Source organism: Juglans microcarpa x Juglans regia, chromosome 4D, assembly GCF_004785595.1.
Source record: "Juglans microcarpa x Juglans regia isolate MS1-56 chromosome 4D, Jm3101_v1.0, whole genome shotgun sequence".
Lineage (NCBI taxonomy): Eukaryota > Viridiplantae > Streptophyta > Magnoliopsida > Fagales > Juglandaceae > Juglans > Juglans microcarpa x Juglans regia.
This window is the reverse complement of record NC_054600.1, coordinates 23,527,883-23,547,225: the sequence shown is the minus strand read 5'-3', so window position 1 is coordinate 23,547,225 and position 19,343 is coordinate 23,527,883. Positions and strand designations below refer to the sequence as shown.

Below are 19,343 nucleotides of genomic sequence, written 5' to 3'. Positions count from 1 at the left end.
ATTTTCTTGCAGAAAGTTTATGCCTATACACGAATTGCAACCCATGCATTAATCCAACTTAGCTTTAGTACTCATTATCTTCACGGATCACACATTATATTTATTTTTATTTTTTATATATTTTTTTAATTTCTTTTATTTTATTCTTCAAAAACTAATCAAATTCTTCTATTTATCATCTAACACCACACTATATTTGGTAAGAGAAAAAATTAAAATTAAAAAAATTATGTGTAATGTGTGATGTGAGGATGATAAGTATAATTTTTGAATGCAATAACATTAGTGCCGTAAACTTTTTTTTTTTTTTTTTTTAATTGACCACAATGAATTAAGGTCTTCCTGTATACGATCGTCACTCATCGAACAGAACTGCGAAGAATTTTATTTTCGAACTGTGGTTATTGACCTGAAACGGGTTACAATTATTTCATAGACTAATTGATCATCATGATGTTAATTAATTAATTTTGCGTACAAGTGGATATGATTTATAACTCAGATGGATGATTTGCATGCATGTTAAGCTAAATGGACGTTTGGCATTGTAAAACATGACATGCAGTACTCCTGTGATAAGATTAAAAAAAAAATCTATAATATTGTTATAAGCTAGATATTAATAATGCTATTGAATATTTTAAAATATTTTAAATGTAGATTTAAAATATTTTAAAATATTCAATAGCATTTTGGTGATGTTTTGATGATTATTGTAATGTACATAGTAAGTAGATGGTTTCATGCAAGTGGCAGATGAAGCGTGGGGTAAGAATTGGTATATGATTTTAATCTCATATACATACATGGTATGGTTTGCATTACAGATATATCCTTATATGCACTTGCTCCTTCTAACTCAGGTTCTATGATGTACTGCAGGATATTTGCAATGCATGTATATTTTTTGGTGACAGGGGATTTCACATGGTTAAAGAAGAGAAGTTAAGACTTGTCTCTTCACCAACTAGAAACTATTGGCATACAACAACCATCCTTTAAATGTCACAACAGGTTTGTCGGTAAGCAAAATCTCCCTTAATTAGTGAAAAGCATGTTGTTATAGTTAAACATGACAAAACCACTTAGTCTTTATAGATATATTGAGGAACCCTTGTGAGTGATGTATTACCTAGTGTTTGTTAGTGAAGTTGATTTTATAATTAGGTAGTTGTAAATGTGATAAAGTCTTAAGGTTGAATTGATGCAAGATCCCTTAGTTTATGAAGTTCATTAGGTAGAGTGATCAAGTGAAAATAATATTGGGCTTATACGGTTTGTACTTTTTGCAGTTAGTTATAACCCTAGAGATGGTTTGATCAAGAGGCATGGGAACTTGTTGATGGGGACAATTATATGAAAAAGCCAGCCACAATTATGCAGCAACATATCTTTGTCTACTTGTAAGATATATGTATATATATAGTGAACAACATATATATGTTGAAGATGTTGGATATGAAGTTGCAATATTTTGGTGTATGTGAAATGGATGTACTCCCCAACATCCAGAAAAATGTATTTTCAAATTGTATGTGATACTTTATAAGTGTGTTAAAGTGTATTATCTAGTTTGGAATGAGTTTATTTCTTATGATGATGTGCTTGATATTTTAGTGTTATGGCAAAATTTTTAGCATTAGAAAGTGGATCATATGCTATGTTTATCAATTAGAGGTTTCATCCATGTAGTCTATGAAAAAAATCTGTACATGAGTATTGTTTTTTTTCTTTAAAGTTTAAAGGTTACTGTCTACAAGCTGGACAAAAGTTATTAGGATTGAAACTTTGGAGCTAGCATTTGGATCCACACATATTAATGCAGTACTAATCAACTCCTAATTAGCTGTTATGTGTATTCAATAATTCTCATGCACACTACTTAGCTAAACTATATGCCGATGATTTATCAAAATAGTAGCATAAATGAGAGGATTATGCAAATGTAATACTAAAATTGAGTCATTTCATGAAATTGGATGTTAAGTGATATTATGATATAAAATGATTCAAAAATGTATTGTATACTTTACATGCTTTGCCATTTTATCAGTGGAACTGCATGTGAAAATTCGCATTACATTGATGTACATTAATTAATATATGATCTAGCTAGCAAACTAGTGTTAGTTATAGGTCTCAGCCCTTGATTTAGATGATTTGATATCTAATTAATTAAGGCTTTATTAATTCAAATGAGAATGGAGTAGTACATGTGATTAGAATTGGATTGAATATTTTTTTAAATCTTTATATTTTTTTTAATCTCCCAAGCGAATATGAGTGGACCACCTAAAATTGAAAACCAACCCCTTCTTATAACTCGTCACCCCACTACACATGACACACACATAAAATTAGAAACAAATAGTCATATTCTAATTAATTAGTTTCCCCTGTAATTTATTCATTTGATTTGGTCCAAAATTTCCTTTGAAAATGGCATTTGGCTTCATGTGGGAATTTTTTTCTTCTCCCTTTATTAAATGAGTTTCTCAATAGTGAGGATGGCGTGTTAATCCTGCTCTATTAGTTATTGTCTGAGAGGATTATGCAAATGTAATACTAAAATTGAATCATTTCATGAAATTGGATGTTAAGTGATATTATGCTATAAAATGATTCAGAAATGTATAAATGGATGTACTGTTGGTTTGGGTACTGCACGTAAAGAATCAAATTCATGGTTTTCTACTACCAAAATCTTTTAAAAAATAATACTTTTGCTGACATTATCTTCTTTATTTGTTACGGCTTCTTCACTATTTGTTACCACTTATTCTTATCGCAAAAGGTTATTTCCCACCTTAATTTTTGGTGGAAACTTATCAACCCACCATATATCCTCATGGAAAATATATCTTCATTTTCCATGGTGTAGAAGACCTCATGTGACTATTTCCCATGGGAACAAAAATGTTTTTTCTCACCATAAAATTTGGTGAAAATTTATCAACCCACCGTATATCCTCATGGAAAATACATCTTCATTTTCTACGGTGTAGAAGACTAGGTCATGACTATTTCCCCCGGGCACAAAATGTTTTTTCCCATGAAAACTTTTGGTAATAATTTATCAACCCACAATGACCCTTCATCGAAAATAATTTTTTTTTCCACAAGTCAAAGCCCTCCCGTGACTATTTCCCAAGGATGGAATTTTTTTTCCCACGAACCAAACTGGGCGAGATAAAGTATTATTCCGACAAGTCATATTTGTGATAGGAAAAAATATTTTTTTCGGCGAGTTATTTCCGGCAAGTCACCCACGGAACGTTTTTGTGAAAAATACTTATTTCCCACCAAATTTGTATATTTTCTCATCAAGTACATAGGTGGGAATAAGCGGTATATGTTGTAGTGTGTTATTATCCCGGCTTCTATTTAATTAATTAGGAATGATTTGATAGTAATGAATATCAAATAATTATCTCCTCGATTGATCATATTATTATTATCACATAATTTGTATTATTTCAATTACTGATCCAATTCTCTTATTAATCAAAGTTATGTGTACTAAAATTAGTCGAAGTAACAAGAGAAAAATGTAGTTCTTGGAGCTCTTACCTAGTATAGGAGAACTCCCACAGTCCCACGTATTATGATGTCCACTTTTGGCACCAATCTACCTTTTTGGATTAATCCCATTAATAATGTTGATCAATCTGTCAGTTCAATTCGAAATCAAAGATACATTATATTTATTTTATTATAAAAATAAATTTATAATACGACGTAACAATATCCTTTTCTGAATCCACTTGCATATATTCAACGATGACTGGTAAACACACGCCTACTTCATGCATGAAGCAGTACTCCTACATATAACAACGGCCGGTTGACTCCACAAATACTAAACCATCGCGCCCTCCCAGTCACAATATTCTTAAGCTAGATGATCATAGTATAATTAAACTCCTGCATGCATGCCTGATAATTTCCTATAAATAAAACCCAATAACCTCATCTACCATCACACATTCTGATCTCCATTTGTCCAAAACCAATGGCCTCCAAGCTTTTCTCTCCCATAACATTCTCATTTTTCATTCTCCTTTTAATTCCCTTCTTTACCTCTCTATCTTTTGCAGATCTCTCTCATCTCACTACTCCAGTCCCACCTGAAACCATTTGCAAGTCCACCCTTTACAGCTCGTATTGCAAATCCGTGCTCCCAAATCAGACTGCCAATGTCTTCGATTATGGCCGGTTTGCGATTTTGAAGTCATTGTTGCAATCACGCATATTTTCAAGTGTAGTTAACAATTATGTTCAATACAGGTACCCCTTCTTATCCAAAACTACAATACGTGCTCTTGAGGATTGCCAATTGCTGGCTAGCTTAAACGTTGATTACCTTAAAAAATCCTATGAAACTATCAACACAACTAGTGTTGATCTCTCCACCCTTGAAGTGGATGACGTCCAAACCTTTCTGAGTGCCATTTTAACTAACCAGCAAACTTGTTTGGAAGGCCTAATTTCCACAGCTTCGGATTCAAGCATAAAGAATGCTCTTTCAGTGCCACTTTATAATGACACTAAGCTCCATGGCGTCTCTCTGGCTTTGTTCACCAAGGGGTGGGTGCCTATGAAGAAGGATTGCTGGCAGCCTGAGAGGAAATATCCTATGTTCCGAAATGGAAGTTTACCATTAAAAATGTCCAGCCAGAAACGAGCAATTTATGAGTCAGTGCGCAAGAGAAAGATTTTTGAGACAGATAGTGAAGATGAAGAGATTAGGGTTTCTGACATTGTGATCGTGTGCCAAGATGGAGGCGGAAACTTCACCACAATCAATGATGCCATTCTTGCTGCTCCAAACAACACTAACTCTTCCGATGGGTACTTTCTGATCTATGTTACAGCCGGTGTTTACCACGAGTATGTGTCCATTCCGAAGAACAAGAGGTATTTGTTGATGATTGGAGACGGTATCAATCGGACCATAATCACAGGCAACCGAAGCGTGGATGATGGTTGGACGACGTTCAATTCCGCAACTTTTGGTAAGGAATAATTAATCTCTCCAACATTTTAGGGAAGCACCGAAATTTGTATGCTCATGTTTTGTAAACAATCTTAAATTACTTCAAGAATTATACAAACAATTTAACATGCGTGCCAGCTTGATCTAAAAATTTAATTATTTCCTGGAACTTATGTGCCAAAACTTCACTAAGTTCCACGTCAATATTGCAGCTGTGGTTGCACCAGGGTTCGTGGCCGTGGACATTACTATTCGCAACACTGCTGGGCCAACAAAGCACCAAGCAGTTGCACTTCGAAGTGGGGCAGATATGTCCACGTTTTACAGCTGCAGCTTTGAGGGGTACCAGGACACATTGTACACACATTCTCTCAGGCAATTCTATCGGGAATGTGATATCTATGGGACAGTTGACTTCATATTTGGAAATGCTGCAGTTGTCCTCCAAAACTGCAACATATATCCCCGCCTTCCAATGACTGGACAATTCAATTCCATCACAGCTCAAGGTCGAACGGACCCAAATCAAAACACAGGTATTTCCATCCATAATTGTACAATTAGAGCAGCTGACGATTTGGCTGCAAGCGATGGTACTAGTACTCAAACATACCTAGGGAGGCCATGGAAGGAGTACTCCAGGACGGTTTACATGCAATCTTTCATGGACAGTTTGATAAATGCAGCAGGTTGGCATGAATGGAGTGGAAGTTTTGCACTAAGCACATTGTATTATGCGGAGTATGGAAATAGAGGACCTGGATCAGAAACTGCGAATAGAGTGACATGGCCTGGTTACCATGTGATTGACGGCGCTGATGCTGCTAAGTTTACAGTATCTTCCTTCTTGCTGGTGGAAGATGATTGGCTGCCTCGAACAGGAGTGCCTTACACCGGTGGCTTAGTGTGACTTAATATTCTTTCTTTAATAGAAAAAACAAGAATGAGTAACTTCTTGGATATCGCTGGTTGTTGTTTCATTTTTTATCTGTCATTGTTTTTACTACAGAAAAAAGCGCGTGATGCCATAAATTCTTGGCCATTAATGTACAGCTTAATCGATTCTCATGCTGTATTGTTTCATAGTATATCATGTCATGATTATTTTATGAAAGAAAAGAAAATAGTAAATGCGCGCGCACTACTTGATATTGCAAGATCTGGAATGCAACAAGTTACAGGGTGTGTTGGCGTCATGATTGTCAATTTGGCTTCACGGTTGACATGATCTTGGTACGTTGGTCGAAGATACCAACCCCGATTCCTTCGGGTTAAAAAAAAACTCTTCCCAAAATGAATTATAGGACCATTTTTTAGAGAGGTAGATGATCCCTTCAATTGTATTGATAATCCATATTTTTTGGCGAAAGAAACCATGATTATACAATAAAAAGGTTGAGCTAGGGTACAAAAATTCCAAAACCAAAACTTTAAATTTTATAAAGATAAATATATCCTACATATACAAACTAAAATTTTTATTACTATATAAAAAACTACAGGTACCAATTAAAGCAATCAATTCAACAAAAATTAACGAGCAAACCAAGATGTATCTAAGAAATTACCTTTACAGATTAGTGCCTAAACCGAGGAAAACTCATGGTGACCAACCCATATACAAGCCAAAAATATGAGAAAAATGTTAGTTTGCCCTTGGGCTTGACCTTTAGTGCATTCTTTTTAAATGTTTTAAAAAGTTACTACTAGTGAATTTGCATATTTTTTAAAAATATTTAAAGATGCATGTTTAAAAACTATTTGAAAAATAAGTAAGATTGCACTAGGGGTCATGATGCCTAGTGGTAAGAGTCGGGTGTTGCAGTAGAAGCTTCCAAAACATAAAAGTCTTACGCAAGTCTTTTGTAAAAATGTGAGAAACAAATTTATTTTATAACTTTTTACGGTGAGGTTTACTTTTTTACTAAAAGGATTGCGTAAGGTGTGTATATTTGAGACTTGTATAAATTATTACTCTTCTTTTAGTTATATTTTTTTCAAATGATCAATTTGTAGAGATCATTTTATCACGACAACGCTTTATTACTTTTAAATTGACATATTTAACATTTTAACATGAAATACGGGTAGCATTTATTTTTTTATAAAGGGGTGGGGGGTTTGAATCTAGATTTTCTATTTGGAGAATCGAGTTATATGCCATTAGGCCATCAAGCTCTTGACATATGATTAGCATATTGATTTTAAATCTTGAAGTTATACATCTTTATATATGTACGTATTTATAACTTTGTTCCTTTTGTTTTTTAAAAGAAAAAACAAATTACGGAATACATCAACGCCCCTTAAAAATCTCTAAAGTCCTAATTAGGATGGATGGAATGGAAATCTTGTTCATAGATATATATTCACAATGTGATTTATCCTTTTTTTAAGGAGTAATGCTAGATACAGTCATGAATTGTACAAACGCCGTGCACTCTTTTTAAAAAAGAGTAGGATCTATTATTAAAAAAATTAATTTTTTTATACAGATTCTATATTTACTTCATTGTTTCAAAAGAAGTGCACGGTGCTTATGCACTCTATGACTATAAATATCATTTATCTTTTATAAGATTATACAAATCGACAAAAGGCTTAGATCGATGAATTTCTACGAAAAAGGCTCCACAGAAAGAGAGAACACTAGTTGATGAATAATTTTTCAAGTTAACCATGATATCAAAGGCTTGGATGACTATGAATTATTTAATACGGTAAATCTGCCAATCCATTGTTAGGTTTTTATTCTTGATAATGGAATGGATCGATGTTTGGATATTGAATTATTAATATTAATATTTTGTAGATTCTATTAAGATATATTTAACTTGTTGTTAGTTAGCCTTCTTTGTGTGGAGCCTAGTTTTGATTGTGTGCGGCTTAATTTGATGATCAGCCAACTCGAAAATGATCCGTTGCAATTTTTTTGTTGGATCTTCAACAAGGACTGGGCCATGGTCTGACCCACTTGCTAATTAGTGTTTACTTTTATACGGCTACTGCACGGTATTTTTTATTTTCATCTGAATAAAATCTTACGTAACTCCATAGATGTCGACACGTTGCCTAACCATATAAGCCTTATGTTGTGTATAAATTGATTTTACTTTTTACTTTACTTTTTCCTTATCATTCCTAGCACAAAGCTTATATATCAAATAAAAAAGAATTTTTAGATCTATAAAATGATCTTACAAAAATAAACTTATTAACTAATGTGATCCAATGTGAAATATTAAATTTATTTTACAAGAAAATGAGTTTTACATACCATATCAAATCATGCCATAAATTTATAAGTGTATTTAAAATAGAATATCTCTGTAGACCAAACATTTTTTTAAAAGAAATAAAGATGTGTTAATTATATTACATGTCTTCGATATATCAATTGTAACACCCTGTATTTTTAGTGTATTTTTAATTGAAGGATTTTTTTTTGTTATTAATTTAAAAATTGATTCTCTTGTTTTAAATTTTCAGATTTTAGTGGGTTTATTTTTATGATTTTTAATTTGTGAAAATTAAATTTGACATGTTTCCTTAATATTAATTATTGTTATGCATTTAAATTTCTTTTCATATTAAATTAACTTGTTGTTGGATTTAATTATTTATTTTCATTTTAATCACTACGTTTGAATTATTTTATTGTACTTGTTGTTTTGAAATCGTTTCCGTTGGATCATTTTTATGATCTAAGATCTGAGGATTGTATCTTATTTCTTTTCCTTCATTTTCTCTTTCCTCTCTTTTTCTCTTCTTCTTTCTTTTCTTTTTGTTCTTTTTTTTCTTCTCCTTCCAGTTCTTTCCCGCGCGGCACCTCCTCCCTCTCTCTCCCCATGCGCTTCTCCTTCTCCACCCAGTCGTCATTGCACGCCACCATGCGCGACACCGCCCCTTCCATCAGCTTCCACACCCACCGGTGACCTCCCCCTTCGGTTTTCAGCTCCTCAGTTGCCGCCATTCTCTTCCACGCGCAGCTTGAAGACGCGACGTTCTCTTCTCTCCAGCGCCGCTGTCACTCCACCTCCGGCCACCATTTCTTCACCACTTCATCCTCGACCTCTTAGCAACCCAATGCACCCAACCCCAGCTCCGATCCTTCACCGGTGAAGCACAACCAACCCCATTTCTGATTTGGGTATTTTTGATCTTTAACCACCCTTTGCGCCGCCACCCATGGCCAACCACCACCACCACTAACTTCACCGACATCTCTAAGCCCTACCCTATCAATTTCGGGTCTTGGTTTGTCTCCGTTCAAAAGTGAATTTTTGAGACCCACGGCCATAGTGCATTTTGCACTGTTCTGTTGCAGTGCTGCCACTTCTAGCACCTCCGTGATCTTTCAAAAATTATATTATAACATTGTAAGTATTTTCTCAAAGAACTTTTGAGATTTAAATGTATTTTGCATTAACTCATATTTACTGTGAATTGGTTGGTTGTGCCGGACTGAGTCCCGAGGAGTAAGGGAGTCGGTTAGATTGGATTATGGAGTTGTTTGTGTGATTGGTTTATGATGTGAGATTTATTAGCGGTTTCGGGTTTAAATATTGGTGTTTTTAGTTTGACGTTGATTACGGTGGATATCGATAATTTTAGAAAGTGGTGATATATTTTAGAATTATGAAGGTTTTAAGTTTTGAGGAATTAAAATAGGTTATTTTAGAAGTTTAGGCTTAAATATCGAAATATGTGATTGATTGGAAATTTATGAAAATTACGTGATTATTTTATAGGTGACAATTTATAGTCGACTTGACTTTTTGAGGAAAATTTTGAAAAAGTTAAGAATTCCAGGTAAGCGGGATTCCTATGCTAGGTTTTATACGAATTATTGAGACTCAGGTTGACCTTCTGAAAACTTTGCATATTTTGTGATGAAATGAAAACTTGAGAAAAACCAACCTCGGTCGTTTATTTGCATCACTCATGAAATCTGTACGGAAAAAAGAAAATATTTTTCTGACATGTGTTGTGTAGACATGAGCAATATTTGACATATTTCTGAAATATGCAAAAGAGCGAATATGATATCATTGAGATATTTTTTTATACATGTGATATGAAATGATTTGGATATGTGTTTTGATCAAATGGAAAGGATATGAATATGTTTCGCACGTGTTTTGATATGATATGAATATGATAAACCTTTGGCATACTTATCTGTTCTGGATCAGATTCTGAATATAGTTCTAATATGATGATACTGGTTCACGTGATATGGTTGGTACCACCATGATATGATATGATATGAGTGCACCTACTTTAGAAACAAAGTGGTCTTTTTACTTGTTCTTTCCTGTGTGTACACTTGGGGCTCCGAGATTGAAAAATGGGAAGTTCACCATATGATACTGCCTGGTTTGGCCACCGGGGATAGCACAGTCCTACCACGGGGGTTAAACATGATATATGATATGATACAATATGACATAATACGATAAAATGAAGAGGTTCAGTTATGTTATGCCAAAGCGATTTTGAATATGAAAATGATATTTAATATGTACAGTTGGTTTTCGAATATGAAAATAGTTTTTGAATGCCAAAAAGGTTTTTGAGTAGGAAACGGATCTTTGAATATGAACAATTGGATGTTGAATATGAAAATGGTTTTTGCATATGAAAATAATCTTTGAATATGGAAAGTGTCTTTAAATATGAACAGTTAATTTTTGAGTCTAAAAAGTATGAAAAGTCTCTCTGATTTTCTGATAACATGTTTATGAGATCTGCATATAAAAATATAATGTTTTATTTCTGCATACTGAACTTTCTGAAAAGGCTCATGCTTGCATGCTAGTATATGCTCTCTGCTTACTGAGTTGTTGATAGCTCACCCTCTCTTATCTTCAATATTTTCAGATTATTAGAATATTTTCAGTTGAGGATTAAGAATATGGAGCATAGGTAAGAGGAGCTAAGAATAGTGGTTTAAGCATAGGAGGTTTACATGAGTATTGAGGATTTTGTTATAAAGTAAGTTTAATGCGTTCTGATGATATGAATTGTTGGGAGGTTGATTTTTTTATTAAGACTTTGTATTGTCTTGGATTAATTATACTGGAGTATTGATGTGAATTAATGAGTAGTTTGTGAGATAGAGAAAAATTTGATTATATATTATGTGGATGGAAAATGATTTTTAGCGACATGAGTTAACTCTCCGGACCCTCGGGGACGGGGCGTTACATCAATGCTACACACAATCTAATATATATATATATATATATATATATATTTATATAATGGGAATGCAGCTAGCCAACCAGTTTCCTTAGGCCATTTTGTTTTATTTATAATATCCATCTCAATGGTCTAAGATTCTCAAAGCAATCAATGACATATATATGTTGATACTGTACGTGAATGCCATATATATTTTGGAACCATAAGTAATTAGACGTGGGTCTGATCACAATTAGGCCTGTGCAAGAAGCCTGATGGGCCAATCAACCCGCATGACCTGATTGGATTCACTCGACAATAGTCGGGTTCATTGGGTCCAGATCATCTAACGGGTGTTCGATAATTCTCATGTTGGTTGAAACCGATCACCAACGGATTCAATCTTGCGTCCATCTTCGATAGATTTTGAACGAGCTACTCGTAAAAACCCATCGATCTTGCGTCGATCTTCGACGGATTCCCCACTGCTAATCAGACCCACCAAGAAATCAATAAAGTTTTACATTTTTCTCTGAGAATAAATCAAGCAAGCTAATCAGACCCACTACTTCCTCCCGAGGTGAAGGTCATCGATGATTTCAAAGGAAATTAAATAGATCTCGAAATAGATTTCAAAGAAAATGAAATACATCACAAATAAAATGAAATACATCATAAGCTTCATCACTGGTAAGGCATCCGGCAAGTTCCAGAGGTAGAAGCGACGATCTGTGGTGGGCCCTGACCACCCTCGACTTCGAGGACTACGTGGACCCCTTAAGGTGTACCTGCAGAGGGAGGGTGGGTTTGGGAGGAGAAAGGCTGAGTTGCAGAGGAGAGGAAGAGGAAGAGGAGGAACGAACTATGTGGGAGAGGCTGAGTTTGCAGAGCAAGAAAGGGGTGTGGGTCTGCAAATGAAGGTGAATGGGTGAAGACGATAAAAAAGCAAGACGAACGGGTTTGACCCGATCCGACATTTACGAGTCGGATCAAGTCAAGCTTAAAACCGTCTTCCTTGCGGGTCGGGTCAGGCCCAAATTTGATCGGGCCGGGTCTATGTGCAGCCCTAATCACAATCATCTAATTAATTAAAGATCTGATCATCACCAGTACGTACTCACCCACCCTCCCATTTGGGAAGTTTTTCACTATTATTTGAACAACTGATCCAAACTCTCTAACTCAAATTTCAAAGAAATCAAATCAACTTTATTTTAGCCGTACGTTTTGGTATATGGAGTTCCGAATCTAATTAACTGGCCAGCCATGGTGGCTATACACATGATCAGATCATTAACTAATTCTTCTTTTCATTGATCTCTCACGAAATCGGTCGAGTTCAACTTGAGTAAGTACTGCCCTTTCAACCAACTGAAATCTTTGAAATGTTTGTGTTTGCCAACTCAATATCACAGGCCGTTTGATTATGTAGCCGAAGCATTAATTGGAAACAGATGGTCCATTCATGTAATTAATTCTACTCATCATATCCTAATTCTCATCATCTTGATCTCATCATCCCATGACGTGGTATTAGATAGTTATAGACTATTTATTATATTTTACTTGTAAATCTATTATCTAATACTATATCATGAAATGATAATAAAAGAGATGAAGAATCACTACAAGAAAACTGTTTATTTGTGACCAGTTAATTCTAGCGAAATGACTATTTACAGTCAAAATGAGTTTGTTTTGATTACAAATAATTTTTTTAGCTCAATTAAATGGCCACAAAAATCTATTTTTCTTGTAATGAATATATAGATTTTTTCTTAAACTTAAACCAATATCATAAACAGTAACAATGCTAATCACTACTCTTTACCATGATTAATTCAATTCATTATTTTCAGTCACACCTAATTATATATTGATATAATATAGTTTAAGTCATTTATTTATATAAACTATATACGTACGTACTTAAATAGAAATTAATCACGTATAATATATAACAAACCAATTGATTTGACTGAAAAATAATAAGATCCAAAATAAAAATAACATTTTACTACCATAAATCCACGATCAACAAGCTGAAAAAAAAAAAAAAAAAAAATACTTGGACAAATTAGTTATGCCTAGACCACTATCACGCCACCAACGTACAGGCTGCAAGATCAAGTAGTTGACTTTACGAATACATCCCCCTCGTAATATTCCCATGCATCCAAACCACCTTCCATACATTCTATTAAACTCATTGCCTATTCTACCTTCATCCAGTCCCTGATCTCCTATAAATTCAACACATGCATCCCATCTCCCAGCACAAACTGTTCAACTTCTTCCTTTTTTAATCGCAATGGCTTCCAAGCTTTTCTCCTCCATAACAATTTTATTTTTCGTTCTCTTCCCCTTCTCTGACACTCTATCTTATGCATACAGCTCTGATCTCACTAATCCCGTCCCGCCTGAAACCATTTGCAGGTCTACCCGTCATCCTTCCTTTTGCAAATCCTTGCTTCCTAACCGTAATGCCAATGTCTTCCACTCTGGCCGATTTTTTATTTTGAAATCACTTCTGAAATCTCGCAAATTTTCAAAAATGGTGGACGCGTATCTGCAACGTAGGCCCAGTTTGTCCGAACCCACAATACGTGCCCTTGAAGATTGTAAACTGCTTGCAGGCTTGAGCCTGGATTTCCTTCAAACCTCCTACAAAACTGTCAATAAAACTAGCGTTGCTCTCTCCAGCTTGGAGGTCGATGACGTCCAAACGTTGCTTAGTGCCAGTTTAACTGACCAGCAAACATGTTTGGATGGTATAGTGAACACGGCGTCGGAGTCGAGCATAAAGAATGATCTCTTATGGAAACTTTCTAATTACACTAAGCTCCATGGTGTTTCTCTTGCCTTGTTCACAAAGGGTTGGGTGCCTATGAAGAAGTATAGCTCCCTGCCAAAGAGGAAACATCCTGCATTCCGAAATGGATGCTTACCTTTGAAAATGAACAGCAAGAAACGAGCAATTTATGAGTTAATGGGTGGCCATAGGAGTACTAATGGCTTTGGCTTTATGCATTTTGGTCTTGAGGAATAAATCCATAATGTATCTACGTTGAGATAATATAATCTGTCCTTTTGAATGAAGAGCCTCAAAACCCAACAAAAAATTCAAGCTGCCCAGATCTTTAATTGCAAAGTCACAATGTAGAGTATTTAATAGTTCATCAATGGCATGCTTGTCAGAACAAGTGATCAGAATGTCATTAACATAAATAAGAATATACATTGTGAACTTAGATGAAGTGTGAATAAACAAGGATGTATCTGACAGCGACCCATGGAAGCCTAAGTCCAGAAGGCGAGTGCTGAGACGTGAAAACCAGGCCCTTGGGGCTTGCTTCAGGCCGTATAGTGCCTTTTTCAGTTTACAGACATGGTTTGGAAATTGTGAGTGAACATACCCTTGAGGTTGGGACATGAAGACCTTCTTCGATAGAGTGCCGTGTAAAAATGCATTGTGTACATCAATTTGTCTAATCTCCCAACCTGAAGAAATAGCAATTGATAAAACTATCCTTACCGTTGTGGGCTTTATCACTGGACTATAGGTATCAGAAAAATCTACTCTGGCTTGTTGAAGGTAGCCCTTGGCTACTAACCGTGCCTTGTAGCATTCCACATCACCATTAGCTTTTCGTTTGATTCGATAGACCCATTTTGAACCAATAATATTTTGGGCATCCGTAGGGGGTACAAGAATCCAGGTACCATTTTTAAGTAACGCATTGAACTCTTGGTTCATGGCATTTCTCCATTGAGGATGCTTGACCGCAGTTGTATAACAAGATGGTTCAACCATTGCAGACTCTATTTCGGCAAGAAGAGCTTTGGGTATGGGATATCTGACGGTGCCGTTAGTGTGGGTTTTTGGCTTGGTAATGTTGTTCTTCAATCAGGTGAGCATGGGATGCTAAGATGGCTGGGTATTTGAGGTTGGCTGAGAGGGACTTTCTGGTGAGTTCGAGATTGGGGAATTTTGGTCGGGCGGGTTCGAGATTGGGAAAATTTGTTCTAGGGTATTGGAAATTGGGGAAATCGGGTCTGGTATTGAGGGAGATGATTCAGGGGCGAAGGAAGAGGAAGATGGATGTGTATGGGCTGGATGGGCTTGGGTATGTGGACGGGATGAATGTGATGGACTGGATGCACATGTGGGTTCTTCTACTGCATGATGAGAGTAAGTATTGGGCCTCATAATGGGTATCACAAAGGGGACTGCAAGAGATACTTGTGGAATAGGAGAGGATGAAACCGAATGTGATTGGAATGGAAATACTGATTCTTCAAAAACGACATCGTGAGAGATAATGATCTTGCCCGTAAGAAGATTGAGACATTTATAGCCTTTGTGATTATGGCTATACCCAAGGAAAACACACTGAATAGATTGAGGTTGTAACTTGTGACGATTATATGGTCGTAGATTGGGCCAACAGGCACAACAAAAAAATGCGAAGAAATGAATAATCGGGATCACTTAGAAATAAACGATGGAAAGGTGATGTGTTGTGAGAGACTGGTGATGGCATCCAATTAATCAAATAACAAGCAGTATCAAATGCATCATCCCAATATTTAAGAGGATTATGACTGTGATTTAGGAGAGCTAAACCAGTTTTAACAATGTGACGGTATTTACGTTCAATAGTACCGTTTTGCTAATGAGTGTGAGGGCAAGACCTTCGATGAGAGATGTTGAGAGAGACTAATAATGAAGATAGTGATCGAAATTCACCACCTCTGTCAAATTGAACATCTTTAATTTTACAATTAAATTGTCGTTCTACATGGGGCTGGAATTTACGAAAGATGGTTATAACATCACTTTTGCATGTTATGGGATAAAACCATGTGTATCGACTGTATGAGTCTAGAAAAGTAACATAATATCTGAAATCATCATGAGAAATAATAGGAGACGGGCCCCAAACATCACTATAAATTAATTCAAGTGGTGCCGAGGCACGTTTACATGGCTCAAAAAATGGTAATTGACGACTTTCAGAACTTAGACAAGCAGGGCATAAAAGTCTAGACTTATTCAAAACAACTATAAGAGAAAATTGCGATAAGACTCGATGGATTATTTTGAAGGCTGGACGACCCATTTGAGAGTGCCATTGAGAAAGTGATGCTCGTTCACTAATGAGTGCAGACGAAGAAGAAGATTTATTGGAAGCTAAAAGAGGATAAAGCCCATTCTTACTCGGCCTGTGCAGTAGAATTTTCCCCGTTGCTCGATCCTTCACAAAAAAACAAGAGGGATGAAATTTAAAGAAAATGTTAGTGGCGGTAGTAAATTTTTAAACAGATAGTAAATTTTTGGTAATTTTTGGCACATGAAGAACATTATGAAGAAGAAAAGAAATTGTAGGAGTGGAGAGTTTAGAGGTGCTAAAGTGTGTGATGGTTAAACCAGTGCCGTTACCAACTCGGATTTTATCGGGTCTAGTGTATTCCTCAGCAGTAATATTGAGATTGGAGAGATCTGAAGTCAAGTGATGCGTAGCACCCGTGTCTAGGTACCAGTTGAGATTGTTGAACTGAGAAGAATCTGTAAAATAAGCTTGCACAGAAGCGGTATTATGATCATATGATTCATCATACCGGTGGTAACATCGTAAAGCAGTGTGACCTGCTTTATTGCACACTTGACAAACAGGTCAAGAGTTTGAGGAATTAAAACTACGACCACGACCTCTGCCACGACTTGTGCGGTCAGATCCACGCCCATAATTGTACCAAGATGCATGACCAAAACTTCGACTGCCTCGAGAGCCATGAGAACCACGTGAGGCATAATTAGCACTGGCCAGATGAAGTTCGTTTGGCGTTCGGTGTTGTTCCAGGCGTATTTCGTGTGCAATTAAATGGCCATAAAGATCATCCATGGAGAGTGGCTCAACTCGGGTTGTCACATAGGTGACAAACGAATCATATTTCAGTCCAAGGCCAGCAAGTAAAAAAGAGACCAGCTCAAAATCATTTAGAGGTTGGTCAGCCGCAGCCAACGTATTGGCTAGAGTAGTAAACGTGTGAAAATAATCTGAGATCGAGGAGCTACCTTTCTTAAGTGTAGCTAATTGATAATGGAGATTCATTGAACGAGCACGGGACGTGGAAGTGAACATTCGTTCCAGCATTGACCATACTTGACGAGAGGTTTGACATTTCGTAACATGAGCAAGCACTGTTTCGGAAAGGGAGGAGTTTAACCCAGAAAGAATCAACTGGTCTTGCAAGATCCACTGCATAAAAGCCGGATTAGCCACTGTTTGGTTGGTGGCCGTAGTAATTATGGGTGAAGGGCAGATAGATGACCCATCAACGAAAGAAAAAAGATGTTGACCTTTGAGGTAGGGGACAACCTGTGCTTTTCATAACAGGTAATTGTCTCTCGTAAGTTTAATAGGTGTGAAGTTAGGAAGAGAGGTAACAGGAGCAGGAAAGGGATTTGATGTAAATATGGGTGGGAAGGGAGAGGAGACATTAGTCTCTGATATAAGGGTATTAGAATTTGCCATAGTCAACGTTAGTCTTAGGCTCTTGATACCACGTTGAGGGAAATATCAACTACACATTCAGTGTGTTGTTTCTCTTATTAATAGGTAAAGTTGTTGAGTACAGATCTAATAGTTGTAGGACTCGTAACAAATATTTAAAATGAAATAACAGAATATTCTTATCAAGATAACTACGGCTAATGAGATTGAGTTTCTGATCTTCTACTGATGTTAATCTTCTAGTCTTCTACGGCTTCTATAGCAGCTTTATCCTTATCCTTAACAGTGAGCAAGACAAAGCTTCTTCAGACATATGGCCAGGATGAAGAGGTTAAAGTTTCTGATATTGTGATTGTTTGCAAAGATGGATATGGAAACTTCACCACTATCAATGAAGCCATTGACGCTGCTCCAAACAACACGGCAGCTTCTTATGGGTACTTCTTGATCTATATCACGACCGGTGTTTACCAAGAGTATGTGTCCATTCCGGAGAACAAAAAGTACTTGTTGATGATTGGAGAGGGTATCAATCAGACTATTATCATAGGCAATTGAAGTGCTGATGATGGGTGGACAACATTCAACTCCGCAACCTTTGGTAAGAAACTATATCTAGTTTCGACATTTTAGGGATGTACATTACGTTGAATTAGGTTCAATGCTTTTGCCATTCTATAACAAGCTTAATTATCCTCTTTGATGGGTTTTCTGCTAACTTTCAAATCAATATTGCAGTTGTGGTTGCACCGGGGTTTGTTGCAGTGAACATAACTTTTATCAACACTGCTAGGGCATTTAAGCATCAAGCGGTCGCACTTCGAAGTGGGGCAAACATGTCCACATTTTATCGCTGCAATTTTGAGGGGTACCAAGCAACCTTGTACACTCACTCTCTCAGGCAGTTCAATAGGGAATGTGATATCTACGGGACAATTGACTTCATATTCGGAAATGCTGCCGTTGTTCTCCAAAATTGCAACATATATCCTCGGCTCCCAATGAGTGGACAATTCAATACCATCACAGCACAAGGTCGAACGGACCCAAATCAAAACATAGGTATCTCAGTTCATAATTGTACAATTAGACCAAACGATGATTTGGCTGCAAACGGTGGTACTACTCAAACATACCTAGGGAGGCCATGGAAGGACTACTCACGGACAGTTTACATGCAATCTTTCATGGACAGTTGTATAAATCCTACAGGTTGGCATGAATGGAGTGGAAGTTTTGCATTAAACACATTGTATTATACAGAGTATGGCAATAAAGGACCTGGATCAAACACTGCAGATAGAGTGGCATGGCTTGGTTACCATGTCATTAACACCAGTACTGATGCTACTAAGTTTACGGTGCCTTCCCTCTTGGATGGGGATGATTGGTTACCTAAAACAGGAGTTCCTTTTTCCAGCGGCTTAATATGAGCTACTCTATTTTTCTTTTCTTTTTTTGGACAATCTACACAAATGATTCCTTCGGTGTGCCCTTTTCTCTTTTTTCCTCCTTGATGCTTAATTTTCTATGATTATTTTAACTAAATAATTCAGCACAAGATCATGCGATAAGCAAGATCATGTGATAAGCTTGGCAAGTACGTATTTGTACACTACTTGACTCTGTACTATTTGATATTA

The 19,343-nt window shown here is 36.2% G+C and overlaps 1 protein-coding gene, 1 long non-coding RNA gene and 1 pseudogene across 3 annotated transcripts; all 3 read left to right on the top strand.

Moving 5' to 3' along the window:
* Nucleotides 1–689: 689 nt before the first annotated feature.
* On the top strand, nt 690–1,308 carry LOC121260415. The gene is made up of 3 exons (XR_005939715.1): nt 690–778; nt 883–1,022; nt 1,293–1,308. It is a non-coding gene; the product is annotated as an uncharacterized LOC121260415 (long non-coding RNA).
* Nucleotides 1,309–4,012: 2,704 nt separating this feature from the next.
* On the top strand, nt 4,013–6,072 carry LOC121260414 (probable pectinesterase/pectinesterase inhibitor 7). Of its 2 annotated transcripts, none has more exons than XM_041162276.1 (2): nt 4,013–5,015; nt 5,209–6,072. In XM_041162276.1, the coding sequence occupies exons 1-2, from the start codon at nt 4,013–4,015 to the stop codon at nt 5,904–5,906; spliced, it is 1,701 nt and encodes a 566-aa protein (XP_041018210.1). In that variant the 3' UTR covers nt 5,907–6,072. The 2 variants fall into 2 exon arrangements, with proteins under 2 accessions (XP_041018210.1, XP_041018211.1); XM_041162277.1 differs by having other exon boundaries at nt 4,609–5,024; nt 5,200–6,072.
* A 7,421-nt stretch (nt 6,073–13,493) lies between these two features.
* LOC121260413 lies at nt 13,494–19,133 on the top strand (annotated as a pseudogene).
* Nucleotides 19,134–19,343: the final 210 nt, after the last annotated feature.